Source organism: Mirounga leonina, unplaced genomic scaffold, assembly GCF_011800145.1.
Source record: "Mirounga leonina isolate KUSES-001 unplaced genomic scaffold, KU_Mleo_1.0 Mir_91, whole genome shotgun sequence".
Lineage (NCBI taxonomy): Eukaryota > Metazoa > Chordata > Mammalia > Carnivora > Phocidae > Mirounga > Mirounga leonina.
In genome coordinates this window covers 26,428,176-26,453,001 of record NW_023270839.1, presented here as the reverse complement: position 1 = coordinate 26,453,001, position 24,826 = coordinate 26,428,176, and the positions used below count along the sequence as shown (strand labels likewise).

At 37.6% G+C, this 24,826-nt stretch overlaps 1 protein-coding gene across 3 annotated transcripts in view; it reads left to right on the top strand.

The window, feature by feature from the left end:
* The window catches only part of TRPM7 (transient receptor potential cation channel subfamily M member 7), a 118,449-nt gene extending 101,891 nt beyond the window's left edge, over window positions 1–16,558 (top strand). For 2 of the 3 annotated variants that reach the window (XM_034994277.1, XM_034994276.1), the window contains exons 32-39: window positions 1,291–1,341; window positions 1,422–1,487; window positions 2,265–2,548; window positions 2,684–2,766; window positions 2,904–3,109; window positions 7,229–7,280; window positions 7,387–7,493; window positions 15,293–16,038. In XM_034994277.1, the coding sequence (XP_034850168.1) occupies window positions 1,291–1,341; window positions 1,422–1,487; window positions 2,265–2,548; window positions 2,684–2,766; window positions 2,904–3,109; window positions 7,229–7,280; window positions 7,387–7,493; window positions 15,293–15,423 (980 nt within the window). In that variant the 3' untranslated portion in view covers window positions 15,424–16,038. Of the gene's footprint in view, window positions 1–1,290; window positions 1,342–1,421; window positions 1,488–2,264; window positions 2,549–2,683; window positions 2,767–2,903; window positions 3,110–7,228; window positions 7,281–7,386; window positions 7,494–15,292 lie in introns of all 3 variants that reach the window. The other variant, XM_034994275.1, reaches the window with a different exon arrangement.
* Window positions 16,559–24,826: the final 8,268 nt, after the last annotated feature.

Below are 24,826 nucleotides of genomic sequence, written 5' to 3'. Positions count from 1 at the left end.
GGCATATTTGGTTCCTAACAATTTGGCATTCCCTGATTCTGTAACTTTACCTCCTATAGGCATGCCTCTACCCTTGCTCATTAATTTGCAGTCTTGGTTGCATATCCAAGTTCTTGTGGAGAATCACTTAATGCTGACACATAGCTACAGAATTAGAGTATTTTGGAATGAGATCTGGGTAGGTACACATTGAAAAAGCCCCACAGGTGATTCTGATTTGTATTTATTATAAATTTATATAATATATAATATTTATATATAAAATTAGTATTGAAAACTGCTGTTCTAGTCATACTAAACAACTTGCAGTTTCTCAAGTATAGCATGCACTTTAACAATTCCATGCCTTTGCAGATGTTGCCCTGACCACACCACTGCCTTCCAAACTACACTCTTTTCGCCCTTCTCTTTTCTGAGACATTCTTCAACCTTTCTTCAAGCAGGAGGCATTTGGTACCCCTCCTCTATAGTCCTGTTAGCATATATACATCATGTATACATGTGTATATTTTATACTTACTACACGTATTAAAACTGATTTCCTTCTCTTGCAAGACAATAAGTTCTTTTTCATTCATATTCTATAAACTTAACACATAGCAGATTCAATTTATTCGCCATTCTTATTATTATAGTTAAAAAGTGAAAGTCGGGGCGCCTGGGTGGCTCAGTTGGTTAAGCGACTGCCTTCGGCTCAGGTCATGATCCTGGAGTCCCGGGATCGAGTCCCGCATCGGGCTCCCTGCTCGGCAGGGAGTCTGCTTCTCCCTCTGACCCTCCTCCCTCTCATGCTCTCTGTCTCTCATTCTCTCTCTCAAATAAATAAATAAAATCTTAAAAAAAAAAAAAAGTGAAAGTCATCAAATACATTTAAATATGGAGCAGGGTTTTTTTTGGGTATGTTTCACATTCCAGAGTTCATCTTCTTATGGTCAGTCCACTAAAATGGTTACTTGGCTACAAGGCCCCACCTCCTAAAGGTTGAAAACTAAAAGATATTTTTCTTTTTGAGCATGGGAGTATAGGAAGAATACAGTTCATGACAGGAGAGTGTCAGATGTGTACTTTTTTTCCCTTTCAGGTATCTGAGTGCACAGTTAGGACTAATCTGGCATAATGAAAAAGAGTAATATAGCAAACACATGATGAATATATTTTATTACTTGTTTTTTCTGTTTTGGTGAAGAGAGCTTACATGAAGGAACTTAGGATGATTATACGAGAATAAGCAAAAATTTATGCCACATTAGTACTTTTAAAAGTGTTTCATTTGTTTATTTGCCATTTTAGGTCTCGCTTCCCCATTTAAACCAGTTATGGATACAAATTACTACTACTCAGGTCAGTACTATTTAAAATAAAATCTTAACAATATTTTGAGCTTTTAGAGATTTCATTATTTTTCTCTCATTTTTGTGCAGCTGTGGAAAGAAATAATTTGATGAGATTATCCCAGAGCATTCCATTTACACCTGTGCCTCCAAGAGGTAAATCCAAAAAGTAAAGAAATGAAGGGGAAAATAAGCCTTTTATTAATATTGTGATTTTTTTTTTTTTTGAAGATTTTATTTATTTGACAAAGAGACACGGCGAGAGAGGGAGCACAAGCAGGGGGAATGGGAGAGGGAGAAGCAGGCTTCCCTCTGAGCAGACAGCCTGATGTGGAGCTCGATCCTAGGACCCTGGGATCATGACCTGAGTCAAAGGCAGACGCTTAACGACTGAGCCACCCAGGCGCCCCAATATTGTGATTTTTAACTATTGTATAGAACATAGGTGGTGACAGAAAGAAGGGTCACATTAAGTGTCAATTTCATATAAATTTTAATTAGCGGGAGTCAGGTATGTTTTAAATAGAAGGAATCATCAGAAGTATTAGATTTCTCTATTTCTGGCATATCCAGAAGTAATAGTGTATTCTAATTCAGAAAGTGTCTTAACCCATTGTCTAGTAAAGAAAGCATAGATAAATTGACATCACAGGGTTTGTGGAACAGTTGCTTTCTTAAAGTTTTTCTTGAAAATGTTCATAATTTCAAAAAAGCTTATCATTACTAAATACACATGAATTTAGAGATATTAGTAGATTCTTGATTTCTGAGCATTTGCTGCCCTTATAAACTTCCTTTATAAAATTACAACTTTATCCAATTCATTTTCTGTTCCTTACTTAATCTTAACAAAAGATACCTGCTAATTTTTCGTCTACTTTGTCATTTTAAGAGTCATAATTTGACCTCAGAATGTGTCCATTCATCCTGCAGGTGAGCCTGTCACAGTGTATCGCTTGGAAGAGAGTTCACCCAGTATACTGAATAACAGCATGTCTTCATGGTCGCAGCTCGGCCTCTGTGCCAAAATAGAGTTTTTAAGTAAAGAGGAGATGGGAGGCGGTTTACGGAGAGCTGTCAAAGTACAGTGTACCTGGTCAGAACATGATATCCTCAAATCAGGTCATCTTTATATTATCAAATCTTTTCTTCCTGAGGTGGTTAACACATGGTCAAGTATTTATAAAGAAGATACAGTTCTGCATCTCTGTCTCAGAGTAAGTGCTAGTGAATGCTAAACAGTGGAACATTATTTGAGGTTCATGTTTTCACTTCTAAAGTATGTTAAACCAAATAAGAACTTAGTTTCAGTGTTAACAGGGTTTTTTTGTGTTTTTATTGTTGTTCTATAGGAAATTCAACAACAGAGAGCAGCACAGAAGCTCACATTTGCCTTCAACCAAATGAAACCCAAATCCATACCATATTCTCCAAGGTAAATCTTGAAATTTTTCTTGAGATCTTTTGACCTTCATTGTTAATGCTGAATATTTAATTATTTACCCATTTTAAAGCTCAATTAAAATTTTATTAACAAAACTGCTAGTAATATCTATAACTATTTTTCATAAGGTTCCTTGAAGTTTTCCTGCTGTATTGCCATTCAGCAGGACAGTGGTTTGCTGTGGAAGAATGTATGACTGGAGAATTTAGAAAATACAATAATAATAATGGTGATGAGATTATTCCAACTAATACACTGGAAGAGATCATGCTAGCCTTTAGCCACTGGACTTACGAATATACAAGAGGGGAGTTACTGGTACTTGATTTACAAGGTAAATTTATTAAAGTATTGCTAAAGTGAAATTGTAAGTAGATTCTTATCTAGTCATATTTTATGAATGATATACAGAAATCCGCTAACTTACAGATAGGTAAAAACGTGGGTCAGTAGAAGCTGTTAAAAAAGCAAGTAACAGCCATAGCATATAGCCATCAGGGCCCTGAACAGTGGGATCTTGCTATCTTAATTGTTATTTAGGCAATACAGATATTTTAATAAGCAAAAACACATGCAAACCATTATTCTACTCTTAGATGTGTTGTGTTTTGTTTTTAAGATTTCATTTATTTATTTGGCAGCACAAGCAGGGGGAACGGCAGGAGAGGGAGAAACAGGCTCCCCTCCGACCAGAGAGCCCGATGTGGGGCTCAATCCCAGGATCCCTGGGATCATGATCTGAGCCAAAGGCAGATGCTTAACTGACTGAGCCACCTAGGCGCCCTTGTAGTCTCAGTCTTTTAAAATTATAAAGACTTTTTTGAAACAGTAACAAGTATTTCTGTTGTTCCTGGTGTTTATATTATCTATTATTGTGAACCAAACTTCCTAAATATTTAGTGGATTAAAACAACCATTTTATTTGCTTACAGTTCTTTGGTTCAGGAATTTGGATGGAACATAGTGGGGATGGCTCATCTCTGCTGTCCCCTCAGAGGGTGTGAATGGCTGGAGAGTAAGCATGGACAGCTTGCTGGAGGCAGTTGTCTGAGGTTTCTGTTCACTTGACATTTGAATCCCTCAGTTCACCGCGCGATCTCTCCACATGGCTAATTAACAGGGCTTTCTCATAGCATGGTAGTTTCAGGTAGTTACACTTTTACATATCAGCTAGCTTCCTCCAGAGAGAAAGCAGTAACTCTTAGGTCTAGGTCCAGAACTGGCCCAGATCTCTTCCTCCACATTTTATGATCAAGGCAGATAATAAGGACAGCCCAGATTCAAGAGGTGGGGAATGGATTCTGTACTCCATGAGTAGCGTAGCATGTATACAAAGAAGGAAAAACTGATCATAACCATTTTTGTAGACAGACTGTCATACAGGTAAAAGGGGGAAGAAAAGGAAATTGTGGCTTGGATGAAGGCAAATTTGCTTAGAGTAATGTCTGGGTCAAAGGAAGGTAAAATTGAGCAAGTTGCCAACTCTTTCTGAGTGGTACTTTCACATTATAGCTTCCATAATTTTTTTCCCTAAAGAGCAGCCTTAGTTTCAGTGTCAACACAGACCAGATTTCATAATCACATAAAGACGATTATTTAGAATGTTTATCACTTGATGACTTTTTTTTGTTATATACATAGTCACAGATATCAAGGATTGTGCTTTTTAATGGCATTGATTCAAGCTCAAGAAAGAAAATCTGTGTAAAAATAACCATCCTTTATTCAGTAGTTCATCATTTTATATAAATGATTTAGTGGTGTATATATAGTGACAACAGTATATTATTAGATGGGTCAATCCAGTTAAGTAAAAAGGATCTTAAAGTTTCTTCTTCTTTTTTTTTTTTTTTTATAAAGATTTTATTTATTTATTTGAGAGAGAGAGAATGAGAGAGAGAGAGCACATGAGACGGGGGAGGGTCAGAGGCAGAAGCAGGCTCCCTGCCGAGCAGGGAGCCCGATGCGGGACTCGATCCAGGAACTCCAGGATCATGACCTGAGCCGAAGGCAGTCGCTTAACCAACTGAGCCACCCAGGCGCCCTTAAAGTTTATTCTTAAATAAGTATCATCTAACTGTCTTCAAATATGCATAGGAGGTAAAGCCAAACTGATTTTGTCTGAACTGTTAATTTAAAAGATGGGAGTTAGTGTCCCTGGCTGGGTCATTTAGTAGGGTTTGTGACTCTTTTTTTTTTTTTTTTAAGATTTTATTTATTTGAGAGAGAGAGAGAGTACAAGCGGGGGAGGGGCAGAAGGAGAGGGAAGCAGACTCCCTGCTGAGCAGGGAGTCTGACACAGACCTCCATCCCAGGACCCTGAGATCATGACCTGAGCTGAAGGTGGACACTTAACCAACTTAGCCACCCAGGCACCCTAGGACTTGGCAACTCTTGATCTCAGCATCGTGAGTGCAAGCCCCCCATTGAGAGTAAAGCTTACTTTAAATAAATAAATAAATAAAAGATAGATAGATAGATAAATGAATGAATGGTGGGAGTTCTTTTCAATAAGCTAAGTAGTTGTGATGTTCTTTACATCATTAATATGTTCCTGGAGCCATTTTTCATAGGAATATTTGACACAATTACTACAGACAAGTTAAACAATATAGAAATACATAAGGAACAGTTTTCCTATCTTTACTGTATCTCTACCTCTATGAAGACAAATACACAAATAGAGGTGCTTTTTTTTTTTTTTTTTTTAAAGAGAGAGCACAAGTTGGGAGAAGCAGAGGGAGAGAGAGGATCTTCAGCAGGCTCCATCCCCAGTGTGGAGCCCAACTCGGGGCTCAGTCTCACAACGCTGAGATCATGACCTGAGCTGAAATCCAGAGTTGGATGCTTAACCAGCTGAGCTACCCCTTTCTTCCTCATTTTTAATCATTTTGTTTTGTGTTGTGGTTTTCCTCCAACTGGGTTGATGCCATATAAGCACTTGTTTTTTTTCTAACAGTATATCATGATTTTCTCTCTTTTTTTTCTTTTTTGCTACTACAAACATTGCTGCAACAAACATACTCATGTACTGCTACTTTTATTTCCATAATGTAGATTCTTGAATTGGCTTAGTAAGAAGAGATGAGTGCAATTTTTAAAAAAGATTTTATTTATTTTTGAGAGAGAGAGAGCACGAGCAGGGGACAGGGTGGGGGACAGAGGGGGGACAGAGGGAGAAGCAGACTCCCCGCTGAGCAGGGAGCCCAGTGCAGGATTCAATCCCAGGACTCTGAGATCATGACCTGAGCTGAAAGTAGACGTTTAACCAACTGAGCCATCCGGGTGCCCCTAGATGAGTGCAATTTTAATAGCTATTGCTGAGTTACTTTTCTAAAAGGTTACAGGAATTCATACGTAACACTGTATGTGAGTGCCCCTTTCTCCAAAGACTCCAGTACTGAATATTCTTTTTTTTTTTTTTAAGGATTTATTTACTTATTTTAGAGAGAGAGCAGAGGGGAGGGGCAGTGGGAGAAGGAGAAAGAGTCAAGCAGACTCTGCACTGAGCATGGAGCCAACAGGGGCATGGGGCTCGATCTCACAATTCTGAGATCAGGACCTGAGCAGAAACCAAGAGTCGGATGCTTAACTGAGTGTGCTACCCAGGTGCCCCTCCAGTACTGAATATTCTTAATCTTTGCCAATCTGTTTAGTAGTAGGTCGGTAGGTATTCTTTCTTTATGTGAATAAATAGATTAAGAGAGACTGAAAATATTTAACCACACTTTTAATACCTCTGGCGAAGGATGAAGGTGAAGGAAGATGTTTACAATCTTATTCTTTATGTAACCTGAATCTTTTGCAAGAAGTATATTCATGTGTTAGTGTATGAGTTTTAAAAATCCAAAACACTTTTAAAATGGCCTATAAATTATGCTTTCATGTACCTAATTGTTCTTTGCTTAACTAAGTTGAAAAGGGGGGAGGGGCACCTGGGTGTCTCAGTTGGTTAAGCATCCAACTCTTGATTTCGGCTCAGGTCATGAGATCAAGCCCCGCATCCGGCTCTGCGCTCAGTGGGGAGTCTGCTTGAGGATTCTCTCTCCCTCTCCTCCTCCCTCTGCTTGCACTTGCTCGCTCTCTCTCTCTCAAATAAATAATAAATCTTAAAAGGGGGGGGATCATGTAGACCTTATCCGTAAGGAGATGTTTATTTGCAACTCTCCCTGTTGCATCACAAGCAAGTGCCATCGGGAGTTCACCTGCCTATCTACCAACTCTGACAATTAACTCTGTTCCTGTTGTAGGAGCTCTGTTTGTCTTTGATGCAGTGTTAAGGTCGTAAGTCAGGTTATGAAATAACAAGAGAGAAAAACTACAGTCTTGAATAATTTAACATCATATAATATAGGTTGATGATGCTATAGAATCTCTCATGACTTTCTATTATGCAGATGTCAATGTTTATATCAATCATATAAATTGTCTTTTTTTATATATACATATCAAGGTGTGGGTGAAAATTTGACTGACCCATCTGTTATTAAAGCAGAAGAAAAGAGGTAATAAATTTTAATAATTTCATTAAGATATTTTATAATTTCAAATTCTACATTTCTGTTTGCATAAAATGCCTTTTTTTTTTTTTTTAAACTACCAATTCCATAGATCCTGTGATATGGTTTTTGGCCCAGCAAATCTAGGTGAAGATGCAATAAAAAACTTCAGAGCAAAACATCACTGTAATTCTTGTTGTAGAAAGCTTAAACTTCCAGGTAAACATTTTCTTAACCAGTATAATGTATAAATTTTTAGGAAATTTGGTTACTACAATACTTCATAAGACGGAGGGCACAGATACACATTATTTTACAAATGGATCTATGCTTTCTTTGATTACTTACAAAAATACAAAGTTCATTGATTTAATATATATTTATTATGTGTCTGTTGGATGCCAAGAATTGTGCTAGATGTTGACAACATAGTAGTGAATAAATGCCTTCCATGGAATTTAGTCTTGAATACTGACAGGATTAACAGGGAGTTATAGGACTGTATAAATGCCAAATAAAAGAAATAGAACAGGTAAGCAAATCACTTAACACAAACTTAAGAGGTTGGGGAATGCTACCTGGGGAACTGACAGATTGCCTAAAATTGAAGGTTAAGTAGATTTACAAGGTAGCCTGGCAGAGTTGGGGAAAGAGTATTCCATGAAGCAGGAATAGATATATTCTCTCAGATTTGTAATTTCATTGTTATATTTAAAGAATTATAAATTATGATTGAATCTAAGTTGTAGCACAAACCAGTGGTTCTCACCCTTTGGTGTGCATCAGCATCCCCTGTGGAACTTTTTAAAAATTACAGGTCCTTGGGACTCACCCTTGAGCTGTATTTTTTAAAGTCCCTGTCATTATGACCAATAATGCAATAGTTAGAACCAAACTGCATGGCTCCATAAAATACCTACATTATAGAGGCGTAGTTTTTGTTTGCTTGTTTGTTTGAGGATTAGATAAGTTGGTATTTGTGAAGTACTTAGAACAGTGCCAGGCATATAGTAAGCATTTTTTAACTTTTTAATTGTTCATTGTGAGTATATAGAAATACCATTAATTTTTATGTTTGTTTTTTGTTGTTGTTGTTTATTGACTTTGTATCCTGCAACCTTTCTAAACTCACTTAATTTTGGAGTTGTTTTTGTTTTGTTTTGTAAACTCCCTGAAATTTTCTGTGTGGATAGTAGTTATATTACTTCCTTTCCAACCTATATACCTTGTATTTCTTTTTTTTTTTTTTTTTTTTTTAAGATTTTATTTGTCAGAGAGAGAGTACAAGCAGAGGGAGCAGAAGGCAGAGGGAGAAGCAGGTTCCGCACTGAGCAGGGAGCCCGATGCAGGACTCCATCTCAGGACCCTGAGATCATGACCTGAGGTGAAGGCAGACGCTTAACTGACTGAGCCACCCAGGCGACCCTTGTTATTTCTTTTACTTGACTCTTTGCACTGGCAAGGAATTCCAGTACAGTGTTGAATAGGAATAGCGAAAGTAGAATCTGCTTTGTTCCCAATCTTAAAGGGAAAGTGTTCAGTCCTCCACCATTAACATGATGTTAGCTTGTAAGGGTTTTGTAGATGCACTTTATTAGGTTGAGAACATTTTCTTCTACTTGTTTCTTGAAAATGTTTATCCTGAATGGGTGTGTAATTTTGTCAGATTTTTTTCGGCATCTATTATATGGTCATTTGTTTTTTCTTCTTTAATAGGTTAATATTAGATTGTATTACATTGATTTTTGAAATGTTGAACCAGTTATACATTCAGGACAAACTACTTTTTTATGTATTGTTGGACTCTGCTCATATTTTGTTGAGGCTTTTTGCATCTGAGTTCATAGATAATATTGGTCTGTGTTTGTTTTTCCTTGTATTGTCTTTCTTTTGGTATCAGGATACTATTGACCTTAAAAATAAGTTAGAAGTTTTCACACCTCTTCTGTTTTGGGGAGTAGCTTGTATAGAATTGATACTCTCCCCGTCTTAAATGTTTGCTAGAATTGTCTAGTGAAACCATCTCAGTCTAAAGTTCTTTGTCAGATTGTTTTAAATAAGTTTAATTTTTTAAGTAGCTTTAGGACTATTGGGCTTATCCGTTTTTTTTTTTAGTGAGTTTTAGTTGTGTCTTTCAAGGAATTGGTTTGTTTAAATTGTCAAATTTATGGGCATAGGATTATTTATATATCTTAATAATTAATAATCTTATTTTTTATTAACATATAATGTATTATTTGTTTCAGGGGTACAGGTCTGTGATTCATCAGTCTTACACAATAGACAGCACTCACCACAACACATATCTTCCCCAGTGTTCATCACCCAGCCACCCCATCCTTTCACCCCCCTCCACTCCAGCAACCCTCAGTTTGTTTCCTGAGATTTTTTTTTTTTTTGGTTTTTAGTTTGTTTCCTGAGATTAAGAGTCTCTTATAGTTTGTCTCCCTCTCTGGTTTCGTCTTGTTTCATTTTTTCCTTTCTTCCCCTATGATCCTCTGCCTTGTTTCTCAAATTCCACATATTAGTGAGATCATATGATAATTATCTTTCTCTGATTGACTTATTTCGCTTAGCATAATACCCTCTAATTCCATCCAAGTCGTTGCAAATGATAAGATTTCCCCTTTTTTGATGGCTACATAATATTCCATTGTGTATATATATACACCACATCTTCTTTATCCATTCATCTGTTGATGGACATCTGCGCTCTTTCCGATGTTTGGCTGTTGTGGACATTGCTGCTATAAACATTGGGGTGCACGTGCCCCTTCAGATCACTACATTTGTATCTTTGGGAGATTTGAGACCTTTTCTAACAAAACATTTACTGCTATAAATTTCTCTTTAAGAATTACACTGACTGCATCCCATAAGTTTTGGTATATTTTACTTTTGGTTTTATTTTATTTAAAATATTTCTTATTTTTCTTGACCTTTTTATTTTCTTATTTCTCTTTGACCCGGGGATTATTTAGAAGTGTCTTTCCTAGTTCTCAAATATGTGTAAATTTTCCAAATATCTTTCTGTTATTGATTTTTTTAATTTAATTCCAAGAGAGCATACTTTGTATGATTTCAATTTTAAAAGTTTTTTTAACCTTAAAAGGATGTAGTTTCTGTGTGAATATTGCATATGCACTTGAAGAGAATATTACAGTGTTGGATGGAGTATTCTATAAATGCTAATTAAGGAATGTTTTTTGATAATGTTTAGGTTTTTTATATCCTTGATGTTTTGTCTCCTTGTTCTGTTGATTACTTAGAAAGGAGGTCTTTAAAGTACAGTTGTGGATTTGTCTGTGTTGCTTTTCAGTTCTGTCAGTTTTTTGGTTTTTTTTAAGATTTTATTTGTTTGACAGAGGCACAGCCAGAGAGGGAACACAAGCAGGGGGAGTGGGAGAGGGAGAAGCAGGCTTCCCATGGAGCAGGGAGCCCGATGTGGGGCTCGATCCCAGGACCCTGGGATCACGACCTGAGCCGAAGGCAGACGCTTAACAACTGAGCCACCCAGGTGTCCCTATCAGTTTTTTTCTTAATGTGTTTTGAAGTTTTGTCCTTAGGTACATACACATTTACAGTTGTATGTCTTCTTGGTGAATTGATTCTTTTTATCATTATGGAATGCCATGGTAATTTTCCTTGTTCTGAGAAGTCTACTTTGATATTAACATACCTTGTCTGATACTAACATAACACAGCTAGTTTTTGATAAATGGTTTTATCAGATATCTTTTCCCATTCTTTTAACTTAGACATGTTAATTGTATTTAAAGTGGGTTTCTTTAAAAAAAAAAGTGGGATCCAAGCATATAGTTGGATCTGAGGTTTAATTTGGGTTTTTTTTGTTTGCTTTTAACTTAACAGTTTCCATTTTTAACTGGTGTTTCAGACTTTTTACATTTAATGTAATTATTGATGTGGTTAGATTTAGATCTTGTTTTATTGTTTTCTGATTGACGCTTCTGATTTGGTTTTTTTGTTTGTTTCCACCCCCTTTTTCTGTTTCAGTATTCTGTTTTATCTCTATATTTAGTTTTTTAGTGGTTGCTCTTAGTTTTTCTTATCAAGAATGTGTGTGTTTTCTTTTGTTCTTGAAGGATATTTTTTTTTTTTAAAGATTTTATTTATTTATTTGAGAGAGAATGAGAGAGAGCACATGAGAGGGGGGAGGGTCAGAGGGAGAAGCAGACTCCCTGCCGAGCAGGGAGCCCGATGCGGGACTCGATCCCGGGACTCCAGGATCATGACCTGAGCCGAAGGCAGTCGCTTAACCAACTGAGCCACCCAGGCGCCCCTTGAAGGATATTTTTACTGGTTCTAGAATTTTAGGTCGATACTCTTTTCTTTCAGGGCTTGGAAAGTGTTCTGTCTCTGGCCTCTGTTACCTCTGATGAAAATTCCACAGTCATTTGAATTGTTCTTCCCCTATATGTGATGTGTCATTATAATCTTACAGCTCTTTTCAAAATTTGGATTTTTAGCAGTTCGATTCTGAAATGTCTGGTTATAGCTTTCTCTGAGTTTATCTTGGTTCAGGTTTACTTAGCTTCTTGAATTTGCAAATTTATGATTTTTATCAAATTTGGGGAGTTTTTAGCTGTTCTTCAAATATTTGTTCTACATCAATTTCTTTTCATCTCTTTCTGGAGCTCCCATAATAAGAATATTAGACTTTTTGATATTGTTTCCCAGGGACCTGAGTCTCTGATTTTTTTCCATAAAAATTATTTTTTATTTGTTGTTTAGATTGGATAATTTCTATTGACCTATCAAATTCATGGACTCTTTCCTTATTCTTCATTTCTTCATTCTGCTTTTTTAAGCCCATGTACTGGATTTTGTTGTTTCAGTTATATTTTTCAGCCCTATAACTTTTTTTTGGTTCTTTTTAAACTGATTATTTCTCTGCTGAAAACTTGTTTTTCCATTCATCTCAGGTCTGTTTGCCCTGCGTCATGAGGTGTGGTTATAATAGCTGGTTTTAAAGTCTTTGATCATTCCATCTGAGTAATCTTGAGGTTGGCATGTCTTGTCTTTTTCTTTGAGAATCTTTGAGATGTTTCTAGTTCTTTGTATCTCCAGTAATTTTAGCTGGATATTTTGAGTATTATGAGATTCTGGGTCTTATTAAAAATATTTTAGAGAGTGTCAATTTTTGTTGTTTAATTGTGTTAGTAGGCAGCTCAGTTAAGCTCAATTTCAAGTCCCAGTCTACCTTTTGTAGCTGTGATTCCAATGTCAGTTTGGGTTTCAAAGCCTTTGCAGTATTACTCAGATCTCTCTCACTACGCATCAATCATAATCAAGTCTGGGAACTGACTGGAGGTCTGCACCATAGGTTAGTCTTCAAAGCCTATCCTGTCTTCCCACATGTGTGCCACTTGAGGGTGAACTTGGGATTTCATATACAAATTTAGGGTGCCCCTCTCCATTTTCTTCCATTCCATGATTTCTTCCATACTTTATGATTCTCAAGGGCATCTTTTTTGGGCAGGGTGGAGGGGCAGGAGACAGATGGGGTACTCTGATTAGAAAGCTGGGATTGTGGGGCCTCCCTTACTGTCACACATTTCCTTCAACTGAGTCCATTTCTGGTGCTAAGGGTCAAGGAAAAAGAGAAAAACTTTTTGAATCATAAAATTAAGTTCTTGTGGTCCCAGAGAAGGGTTTTTCTCTTGGAATTGTAGGTGCTTGCTCAGCTGCCATCATCCTGAGTCCCTCTCCATGACTGGTGCTTGTCTTAGGTAACAGCCAGAGGAGCAAAAAGAAAAAATAAGAAAGAGGGCAGTCCCCTCAAGATTCTCTATCCCACAGAGTCCTCCTTCCTGATCCTCTGGCCAGAAAATCCTAGAGCTTTTTCTGTTGTCCTAGCTCACTGTACATTTTTGAGATCAAGCTATCTATAATTCTAAGCCTGGAAATAAGAGAGGAGAAAAAAACCCTGGGAAACTCACCACCAATCTCGGTCATTCTTCAAGTTTTGATCCCCTTTCTCAACAGGTCTGCTCTTACTTTTCAGGAATCTCAGATAGTGGTTTTATGTTTATGTGAAGGGTTTTTACTTGTAATCTGTGGAAAAGATAGAATTGAATATGCTTAGTCCATTTTAGCCAAAATTAGAACATAACAGTGGTGAATTGATCAGGCAGCCTAGATACAATTTTTATTTGGTTATTATATAATATAATAAGTTATATTATTTATAATTACGTATAAATTATATATCATTTGGATCCAATATTTTAAGTATAGTGTATCTATTTTAAAAATTATTAATATAATCAGGATTTTATAGCTTGAAAGAGGCCTTAAAAGCAATACAGTCGAAATCTGTCATTTTCCAGAACATAGCATTAGACGTCACATGATTTGTCCATGGTTACACCATAGGTTAACATTTTCAGGGCTTGAATTATAATTGGGTTTCTTTCCATTGTTCTTGGTGTACAGTACAGCTACAAATTAATTTGCATTCCCTAAGGCCAGAGTGGCACAATCTTGAATTTAAAATTTATCAAAACTTACTCATACAGTAGCAATACGTATTTGGATCATTGAATACAGGCTGTCACTCAAACAGTTCATATTCTGAATGGCAGTTCTATTTTTATATGGAGATAAAGAAGCATATGGATATATGTGGGACTGTGGTTAGTTTTAAGTTAAATTTGATACTGCTGCATTGTTTTCCAATTCTGCAGCTATTGTCCATAACTCCCAAAGTGATTTCATCCTATCCCATAGCTATAAACATAATCCAAATACTGACAGTATCAAATTTAACTAAAGACATTGTCTTTCCTGAGCTCCTGTTTCTGTATTCAGTTTCCTGCATCTCTACTGGAATACCTTACAGCATCTTAATAATATGTCCATTCCAGAACTCTTGACTTTCAATTCCCACCCCTGCATTTCCCTATCTCATTAATGTTTACCCAGTTGATCAGGCTCAAAGCCTAAAAGCTGATTGGTTTTTCTTCTCTCACCTTTAATAGCTAATCTGTCAAACTCTGTCTACTCTGATTCTGAAATCTTCCTAGAATTCATCCATTTCTTTTAATCCTCATTGCCACCATTCGTTTCTGGTGTTCTTGCTAAACGCCCTTGACAGGACTTCACATGACAATCAGAATAGTCACTTAATTTGCTTATGTTCCTCCTTTAACACTACTTAATACCGTCAGCTTAATACCTTACCAAAGCTTGCATCCCATAGATCAGGGGTCAACAACTTTGCTGTAAAAGGCAAGGTAGTAAAATATTTTAGGCTTTGTGGACCATATGGCCTTTGTCACAGCTACCTGGCTGTACCATGGTAGTGCAGAAATAGAGACAATCTGTAAACAGATAAAACTATTGAGATTTGCTCACTGACTATATTTTGATAACCCTTGGCTATAAACTGCTGCTTGACGCCATTTTCTACTAGTCACCCCCCCTCAGTTACTACATGCTTTCTTCTTGCTGTTTTTAGGAAACACCACGTCTGTTTCCTTTTTACAGCCTGCAGTTAACCTTCCCTCTACCTAGAACACACTTGTTGGAGCTTTGAGTCATTTCTTAATATTCAGGTCTTCACTCAGATATTACCTCCTGTGCCTCTTCTGCCCAGCCTTAAAAAATCAGCTTATATTATCTTCTATCTGGCCCTCCTCATACTGTTTGCTTCAAAACACTTGTTACTACGCAATTCTGTTATTTTTCTGTTTGTTTTTCTTCATCCACAAGAATATAAGCTCCATGAGGGCAAGGACCTTTGTCTGCCTTGCTTATTACTATGTTTCCACTCTTAATGAGTTTATTGACTCATGGTCAGAACTATTATAATACTTATTTGTTGAATGAATGATTTCATTTTTATATGTGTAAATTTTGTGACTTTGGGATTTAAAATAACCTGCTAGAATACAGATCTGGCACATTTAGAGGAAAATTGATTTAGAAAATGTTAATTTTTCATTTCTATGAAATACTGACTTTCTTTTCTTTTTTTGTTGGGGGTGTGAATATAGATCTGAAGAGGAATGACTATACACCTGATAAAATTCTGTTTCCTCAGGATGAGCCTTCAGATTTGACTCTTCAGCCTGGAAATTCCACCAAAGAATCAGAATCAACTAATTCTATTCGTCTGATGTTATAATATTAATCATTGGTTTTGCCTACACCTCATAAAAATGTTACCTTGTCATTTTTCCTTCAGGAGGAAATTGTTTGGTAATAGAGAAAAGTGTGTGCAAATGAACATGCTAATTCTGGCACAGTGAAAAGGTCAATATTCTTTTGACCTGATTAAAGTAGTCAGTCAGGAACTCCCTATAGGATACAGCTGGTAGCTGTTAAATTCTAAAGGTAAAGGAAAATTAGTATTTGTAACTTTTTAAAGGGCTCTTTTTAGCAGAAGATTTCATTTGACTTTGTTCTGATGAGGGTGATACCCTCTCTCATGTGGTGCAATACCATTAACCAAAGTTAAGTGTCTGTGCAGATTTTATTGGCAGCTGGTTTACTGCCATTCAGCTGGTGAAATGAAGAAATCATCCAGCCTTTTGGTTCAATGGCAGACGTCTTCCTCAGTGTGTTTTAGTGTGTTCACTGGTGATGTCACTAGTTGGCCATGGGAAAGGAGATGACTTGTTATTGGAGGTCCGTAGGGATACAAGAACCCTGAGCTGAAAACCGTTTTCTAAGAGGGGCTTTATGAATCAGGATTAGGCTCCATATTTAAAGATGGAGGCAGTTTTTTGGTTAAATAGAGCCCAAATTGTGCAGAAGTATTAGTTGTTTTTTTTTTTTTTAACATTGTTTTATCAAGTCCTTATTAAGTAGAAGAAAGCCATGGTAGACTGGTATAACCTAAATATACCGGAGGAGAAACTTAACTCACTGTTCAAGAGAAGTTACCTTGTAAAAAAAAAAAAAAAAAAAAAAAGTGCTTTTTCCCTGTCTCTATCTATAGTGACAACCTGGAAGCTACATACTTCTCCAAAGATTTTATTGGCCAGTATATCAAATCAGAATGTAAACATAAATTCTTGCATATATTTAAAATTGTGTAAGAACATCTGAACATGAGTATTGTTTATGGTACTTATTTAAGAAATTGAGTTGGATTATCATTATGTGATGTCGGGAGATTGCAATGTAACTTTATGCCAATAAAATGTAATTTAACTGCCCCAGATATTGTTGAATACTCAACAACAAGAAAAGCTTTCATCTGACTGAAGTTTTATGCTTTGTTTTTTTTTCTTTTTGTTTGTTTCCTAGGTACTAATTTTAATTTTTATTTAGGAAGGAGCAGTGTAAATCTTAACTTGTATTCAGTAGTGTATCTCATAGATACAGACAAGGCAAGAAGAGATAAGCTGTTTAAATAGTGTTTTAATATTAAAGGGAGGGAGAAAGAAAAAGTGTATTAAAGATATTATACTATATACATTTTGTATATCATAAAATCTTTAAAAGAAATTAAATAAATTTATTCTTGTTTACAGATGTTTGAGTTTAATCATTCTGAAAAATTATCTTATGTTTTCAGTGTTTTGTGGTTTTTTTGTTTGTTTTCAGAGGATCATTTTTTTTAAATGAACTATCTTGTACACCTAAGCCTTTTCATATCCTGTCCTGTATATTGTTCAAAGTGGTCTTGGTTTCCGCCTGTTTCTCTCTTTTATTCAAGATTTATTTTTAGAGAGAGCGTGCGTGTGTAAGCCAGGGGAGGGGCAGAGGGAGAGAATCTCAAGCAGACTCCCCGATGAGCATGGAGCCTGACATGGGGCTTGATCCCACGACCCCGAGATCATGAGCTGAAATTAAGAGTCGTATGCTTAACCAACTGAGCCACCCAGACACCCCTCCTCTTTTTTTTTTTAACCTGTTTCTTGTTATGTCAGAATATGGGATATGGGTCATCACTATGTGTAATTTTATGTTGATTATTTTCACTAGATGATAATAGTAGTGAACATTTATGTAGTACTTAATATGTGCCAGGCATTACTCTAAGTACTTTACATATGTTGACCCATTTAATCCTTAAAACAATCTTATGAAATAGCTATTATTATCATGTTTTGCCAATTAGAAAATAAAAGCATTAGGTAAAGTCACTTTCCTAAGATTTTTTTTTTTTTTTAAGATTTTATTTACTTGAGAGAGCGAGAATGAGAGACAGAGAGCATGAGAGGGAGGAGGGTCAGAGGGAGAAGCAGACTCCCTGCCAAGCAGGGAGCCCGATGCGGGACTCGATCCCGGGACTCCAGGATCATGACCTGAGCTGAAGGCAGTCGCTTAACCAACTGAGCCACCCAGGCGCCCCTCCTAAGATTCTTATAATTAGTACATAGCAGTACTAGGATTCAAACTCAGGAAGACTCGCTTTTTTGTACACTCATGAGCCTCATGTTGACTTTCAAGCATAATGATGATTCATTTCTGTACCAGTTCCTGGTTGCTTTTCTAAAATAAATCTACTCCATAACTTTTCTTTGCTAATTCTGGAGAGTAACAGTTTACCTGAAAACCACATTTCTCATTCCAAAGAAGTGTGATCTTTCTTTAGATTACTGAATTTCATCATTATTACTCTGGTCCAAAAGTGTCACCTTGCTTATTCTCTTTAACATTTTCTTTTCAGTCTCATCCTACTGAGAACAAAGCTCTCTTTACCAAATTACTTCTTAAAACATCTGCAGATGTTCTCTGATAATGTTTTCATCCGTCTGGTATATATGAGCCATCATTATTATTTTTTTTTTTTTAAGATTTTATTTATTTGACAGAGACACAGCGAGAGAGGGAACACAAGCAGGGGGAGTGGCAGAGGGAGAAGCAGGCTTCCCGCGGAGCAGGGAGCCCAATGCGGGGCTCGATCCCAGGACCCCGGGATCATGACCTGAGCTGAAGTCAGACGCTTAACGACTGAGCCACCCAGGCGCCCCGAGCCATCATTATTTTAAAAGTAATGCATGTTGGTTGTAATGGAACATGTAAAGAAAAATATAAAAATTACCCTCATTTCCCACACTTAAGTTGAACTATGTTTCATAGTTTCATCCTTTTTACCCCTTTAGATTATACGCTTCGCAGAGGAAAGGACCCTTCAGATTTTTCACTCCTGTAGCACCCAACACCTTGCATAGTATGTGATTTGTGATAGGCACACCGCTAAAAAAATTTTTTTAATGGTTTTCTGCAATAAAACTTTGTCTTGAGGAAGATAGATCACAGTGTGTTTAAGTGGACAATCAAGGCAAGAGTACCCAATAAATAGCCACTTACCACTCAGATCAAGTAATTACTTGCAGAAAAGGATGAATCTACAGGCAGGGATTTTTGTGATCCTCCTTATTTACCAGATCTGCTCTCATTGTTTCCTAGCTAGGTTTCACACAAGGTATCTGTATTTGAGGAACCTGGACCCTCAGGTCTGTAACAACTGGCACTTAATTAAATTAAATGCCTAGCAATTATGTACTGGAGTGAAGCCTCTCAACCAGTGTGTCTCTGAAAACTTGGTCTGTGTTACCAACTGAGAGCTGTCTTACTTATTTTTGTATTCTCCTTAGTGCCTTGCTGGCATGTGTAACATCGAATACAGATGCTCAATAAATAATGTGTTGAAGAAGTATCACAGAATTTCCAATATTACACCATCTGTGAGCTTTTCCTTAGGTAAAATCCCAAGTTATGGTTTTGAACCTCTCTGGAATACGTTTTTCTTCTGCACTCTTTGGAAATTCCTCAAAGCAGAGTTTCCAACTGGGGTCCATGATTCTGCCTTAGTGGTCATGGGCAGGAAGCAGGGAGGGAGAGGACATGGTTATTCTTCAGAAAAGCTGCATACTCCAGTCCACAATAAAGAGCACCAGTCAACACTGCTTTCTTTTATGTGCTGCCCCACCCCACGTGTAGCCCTCTCCTTTGCTGTTTTTTTCTCGGGATTTCTATGCAGTCTGCATCAATGGAACTTCTCTTTCATTTTAATTATAAATGCCTTAGTATATGTTTCTAAAATATAAGAACTGTGTTATATTCACACCTAAAAAATTAAGTTTCTTAATATCAGTATCATTCTAAAAAAATTTTTTTATAATTTGGTTCAGTCAGGACCCAGTTGAGATTTATTATAAGAGTTGCTTGATTTGTCTTTAAAGTTTCAATATATAGGCTTCTCCTGCCATTCCCTTCCCCCCACCAACACCTAGTTTATTTTTTAAAGAACCCAATCATAGGTTCTAAAAAGTTTCCCACATTCAGGGTTTTGCTGATTATTTCCCTTAGGTGCCATTTTACATGTTTCTGTTTCTCGAGTATGCCATAAACTGTTAGGTTTAGAGGCTTGGTTAAATTCAAGATTGAATTTTTGTCAAGAATGTGTCATTGCTGGTGGTGTATACTTATATTAGGAAACACAGTGTTGGTTGTCTTTTTTTTTTTTTTTAAGATTATTTATTTATTTATTTATTTGAGAGAGAGAGAAACAGCATGAGAGGGGATAAGGTCAGAGGGAGAAGCAGGCTCCCCGCTGAGCCGGGAGCCCGATGTGGGACTCGATCCCAGGACTCCGGGATCATGACCTGAGCCGAAGGCAGTCGCTTAACCAACTGAGCCACCCAGGCGCCCTTGGTTGTCTCTTTGATGGGCATTAACTAGATCTATTAATTAGGTCGGTGGTTCTTTTTTTTTTTTTTTAAGATTTTATTTATTTATTCATGAGAGAGAGAGACAGAGGCAGAGGGAGAAGCAGGCTCCCTGCGGAGCAGGGAGCCCGATGCGGGACTCAATCACAGGACCCTGGGATCATGACCTGAGCCGAAGGCAGACGCTTAACCGACTGAGCCACCCAGGCGTCCCTAGGTCAGTGGTTCTTGAAATGGACTGCAAACCCTGAGGGTCCGCAGGTACTTTCAAAACTTTCATAATTTGGGACGCCTGGGTGGCTCAGTCAGTTAAGCGTCTGCCTTTGGCTCAGGTCGTGATCCCAGGGTTCTGGGATCAAGCCCCGTGTTGGGCTTGCTGCTCAGCTGGGAGTCTGCTTCTCCCTCTGCCCCCTCCGGGGTCTCCCCTCCCCCCCCCCCCCCCCCCCCCCCGCTCATGCCCTCTCTCACTCTCTCTAATAAAATCTTTCAAAAAAAAGTACACTGTCAACAAAAAGACAACTCATAGGATGGAAGAAAATTTTTGCAAGTAATATATCTGATAAAGGACTTGTATAAAGAGCTTAATTAAGTAATAAAGAGACATCCCAATTTAAAACTGGGCAAAGGATGTGAATAGACTTTTCTCCAAAGATATATGAGTAGTCAATAAACATGAAAAGAGTCTCTACATCATTAGCCGTCAGGGAAATTCAAAACTATAATAAAATGTCACTTCATCCCCACTGGGATGGCTAGAATGAAAAAGATGATAGCAGGTGTTGGCAAGGATATGGAGAAATTGGAATGCTTATCTATTGCTGGTGGGGATTTAAGTAGTGTCACTCCTCTGGAAAACAGTCTGACAGTTTCTCAAAAGGTTAAACAGAGTCCACATGACAGCAATTTTTCCCCTGGGTATATACCCAAGAAAATGAAAATATGTCTATACAAAACCTTGTACATGAATGTTCATAGCAGCATTATTGATAATAGCCAAAAAATGGGAACAACCCAAAAGTAAAACATAAATCTATACAATAGAATATTATCTGGCAGGGGCGCCTGGGTCGCTCAGTTGCTAAGCCTATGCCTCCGGCTCAGGTCATGATCCCAGGGTCCTGGGATCGAGCCCCGCATCGGGCTCCCTGCTCAGCGGGAAGCCTGCTTCTCCCTCTCCCGCTCCCCCTGCTTGTATTCCCTCTCTCACTGTGTCTCTCTCTGTCAAATAAGTAATACCTTTTAAAAAAAATCTGGCAATAAGAATGTAGTACTGATAAGTCTTATGTCTAAGGGTCTTTCAATTCTGTAGCTACTGTGTATACACTGCAATGCAAAATGGAACTGGATAGACTTAGACTCATTTTCTTGCTCCGCCCCTTAGCCATGAGTAACCAGCTAATTGAGCAAGCCTCTCTGATAATACTGATCTCACATTGTTGTGAAGGTGCAGGGAGTTAAGTACTTAGCACGTAAAGGTACTCAAGTAATAGGTTTGTTCATGGTGTCTTTCCTTGGGAATTCCAGTGAAGAGAGGAGGACATGACGGAGAATAGAGAACATTCTGAGAGTGATTTTTCCCTCTACAAAGAACTTGCCATCTTGTAGTTTCTTGTTAGTATAGTTGAAATATGAGCACATGCTTATGAGATATGTGGATGTGTATAATTTGCATCCAAGTGCTTAAGTCTGTTCCATTTTCATTTTTTGAAGGCACTTTTAGAATTCACTTTAAGAATGAAGTTAGAAAAAAGGATGTAAAAAGTAGCTCTGGGGGACACCTGGGTGGCTCAGTCGGTTAAGAGTCTGCCTTTGGCTCGGGTCATGATCCAAGGGTCCTGGGATTGAGTCCTGCGTCGGGCTCCTTGCTGAGGCGGGGAGCCTGCTTCTCCCTCTGCCTGCCACTCCCTCTGCTTGTGCTATCTCTCTCTCTGACAAATAAAATCTTAAAAAAGTAGCTGTGAGCACAAATGTAAAGCTAAAACATCAAGATAATTCAAATAAAGTAACCATACGAGTGCTCAATCATAACACATGTAAGAAAGTCAAAACAATAGAAAATATTTGGTAAGAGTTGAAAGCACAGACTAAATCCGAGTGATCAATAGATTGTAAGCTATTTGAAGGTAAAGATTTATATTTTATCCTATTAAGCATGTAGCACAGTGACTGACATGAAGTAGATGCACAGTAAATATTTTCTGGATTAATGAATGAGATGCAACCACTATTTAATGCAAGACCTAGAAAGGAGGAAATAAATAAAAGTTACCTACTTCATGCCACAGTTTAGTAACTCTGCAAATAAATAGCAAATAATAATAATAATGTTTACAAAAGAAACAATCAGATTGACAAAAGAATTCTCACCTGTCATACAGTATCCAGGAGGTAGGAAAGCAATACTATTAGGAGAAAGGGAGGACTTTGAACCCAGCCATGTGATGGCATTCCCAGAAAGTTCACCATTTTCTTGGAAAATGTCAATCAAGGATATACTCAAGCAAAAGGAAAGATAAGATCTAAATAGGAAGACATGAGATAAAAGACGCAATCAAATAAATATTCATAAAATACACAAATTCAAATACATGCTGGCAAATATTTATACGTGGTAGAAAATTTTAAAGTAAACTAGAATAAAATATTTTTAAATATTAAGATTCAGGGGCGCTTGGGTGGCTCAGTCGTTGGGCGTCTGCCTTTGGCTCAGGTCGTGATCCCAGGGTCCTGGGATCGAGCGCTGCATCAGGCTCCCTGCTCAGTGGGGAGCCTGCTTCTCCCTCTCCCTGACCCCTGCTGGTACTCTTGCTCGCTATCTTGCTCTCAAATAAATGAATAAAATTTTTTTAAAAGTAATATTTCCAAAATTTTTGAAAATTTGCAAAAGCACACTGCTTTTATATGAAGAAACAATGATTTATAATAGTAACAGTTGCTATACTTGAGTACTCACTTTGTGCCAGATTGAACAAATAAGTACTTTTTCAGTAATTATCTCATTTAATCCTCACTATAATCTTATGAGGCTGGGTACTATGATTATCCCCATTTTGAAACTATAGAAGTGGCGCAGTTGGGACATGAACATAGGTCTAACTCCAAAGCTTGTGCCCTTGACCACTCTTAACTACTAAGAGACATTTCTGAGTTAATTTTCTTAGAACCAAGTTTTCCAAGAAACACTAACACATCCGTTTTTAGCTGGAAAGAGAAAAGTAGCAAATAAAGAGTTTGGAATTGTTCCTTTCTAAAAGGACAAGGAGGGGCACCTGGGTGGTTCAGATGGTTAAGTGTCTGCCTTCGGCTCAGGTCATGATCCCAGGACCGTGGGATCGAGCCCCGCATCGGGCTCCCTGCTCGGCGGGAAGCCTGCTTCTCCCTCTTCCACTGCCCGCTGCTTGTGTTCCTGCTCTCACTATCTCTGTATCTGTCAAATAAACAAAATCTTTAAAAAAAAAAAAAAGTGTCAAGTTCTTGAAAGTCAAGGAAATGCATAAGAACTGTTTCAGGATGAAGGACCCTAAAGAGAGATGACAAGTGAATGTAACATGTGATTCCAGCTCAGCCATACCTGGACTCTGACCTATAGAAACTATGAGATAATCAACGTGTGTTGTTTTAAACAGTGCACTAAATTTGTGATAATTTTTTACACAGCACAGAACACTACTACAAAGGTTGTTTTACTCATGAACATAGATACAAAATTCTTGAACAAAAGATTAATAAATAGAAAGCAGCAATTCATGAAAATGATACTACATCACTAACAAGATGTTTATCTGAGGAATAGAAGACTGGTTTAATATATGACCATCATCAATTATTAACCACAACAACAGACTAAAGAAGAAAAATCTCATGATTACCTCAAAAGATATAGAAAAACCTGATCACACTCAATGTCTGTTCATGATTACAACTCTCAAAAAAACTATGCCTTTCGGGGCGCCTGGGTGGCTCCGTTGGTTAAGCGTCCAGCTCTCGATTTCTGCTCAGGTCGTGATCTCAGAGTCTTGAGATCAAGCCCCACATCAGGCCTTGTGCTGGATGTGGAGCCTGCTTAAGATTCTCTCTCTCTCTCTCTGCCCCTCCCCACTCTCTCTCTCTTTCTCTCTTTCTTTTTCTCTCGGCCCCTCCCCCTCTCACGTTCTCTCTCTCGGCCCCTCCCCCTCTAAAGAACAACAACAACTACAACTACAACAACAACACTATGCCCTTAGCAAACATCATACTTACTGATGAATTATTCAAAGCTTTCCTTGTTAGTTCAGGAGTGAGCTAAGGATGACTACTATCCCCACTTCTGTTCAACATTTTACTGGAGGTGCTAGCTAGTTCAAAGGGTAAGAAATAAAAAGCGTAAGGATTGGTAAGGAAAAAATAAAACTGATTTTTTTCTGCAGATGACTTTAATGTTTGTAGAAAATCCAAAGAACCTATATAAAAATTAGACTTTGAGTTTAGAAAGGTCCCTGGATATAATATCAACATATGAGTATGAGTTGTGTTTTTACCTATAAGCGTTATCAATCATAGAATGAAATTTTAACAAAACTCCACCGATGAGAAACTGAAGTATTTGGGAGAAGTTCACTGGCCGAAGGAGGAGCAGGGTGACAGGATTCACGTCCTGCAGAATCACCACTGAGGTGACTTCATGAAACCCCTTTGTTAATAGACCACAAATACAAAATAGCTGTAAGACTCAGCACCTCTGGTTGCCAGGATCCCTCACACAGGCATCAAAGAATGATCGTTCTTAATGTGTCCGTGTTGCCTGAGCATAAATGCACTTGGAGATAAGTGGACTCTTCAGAACCTTGCCTTTATGGCTTACCAGCACTCTATCCTGGAGATAAATCCATATAAAAATTACATTTACTACATTCTTGTTTCTTT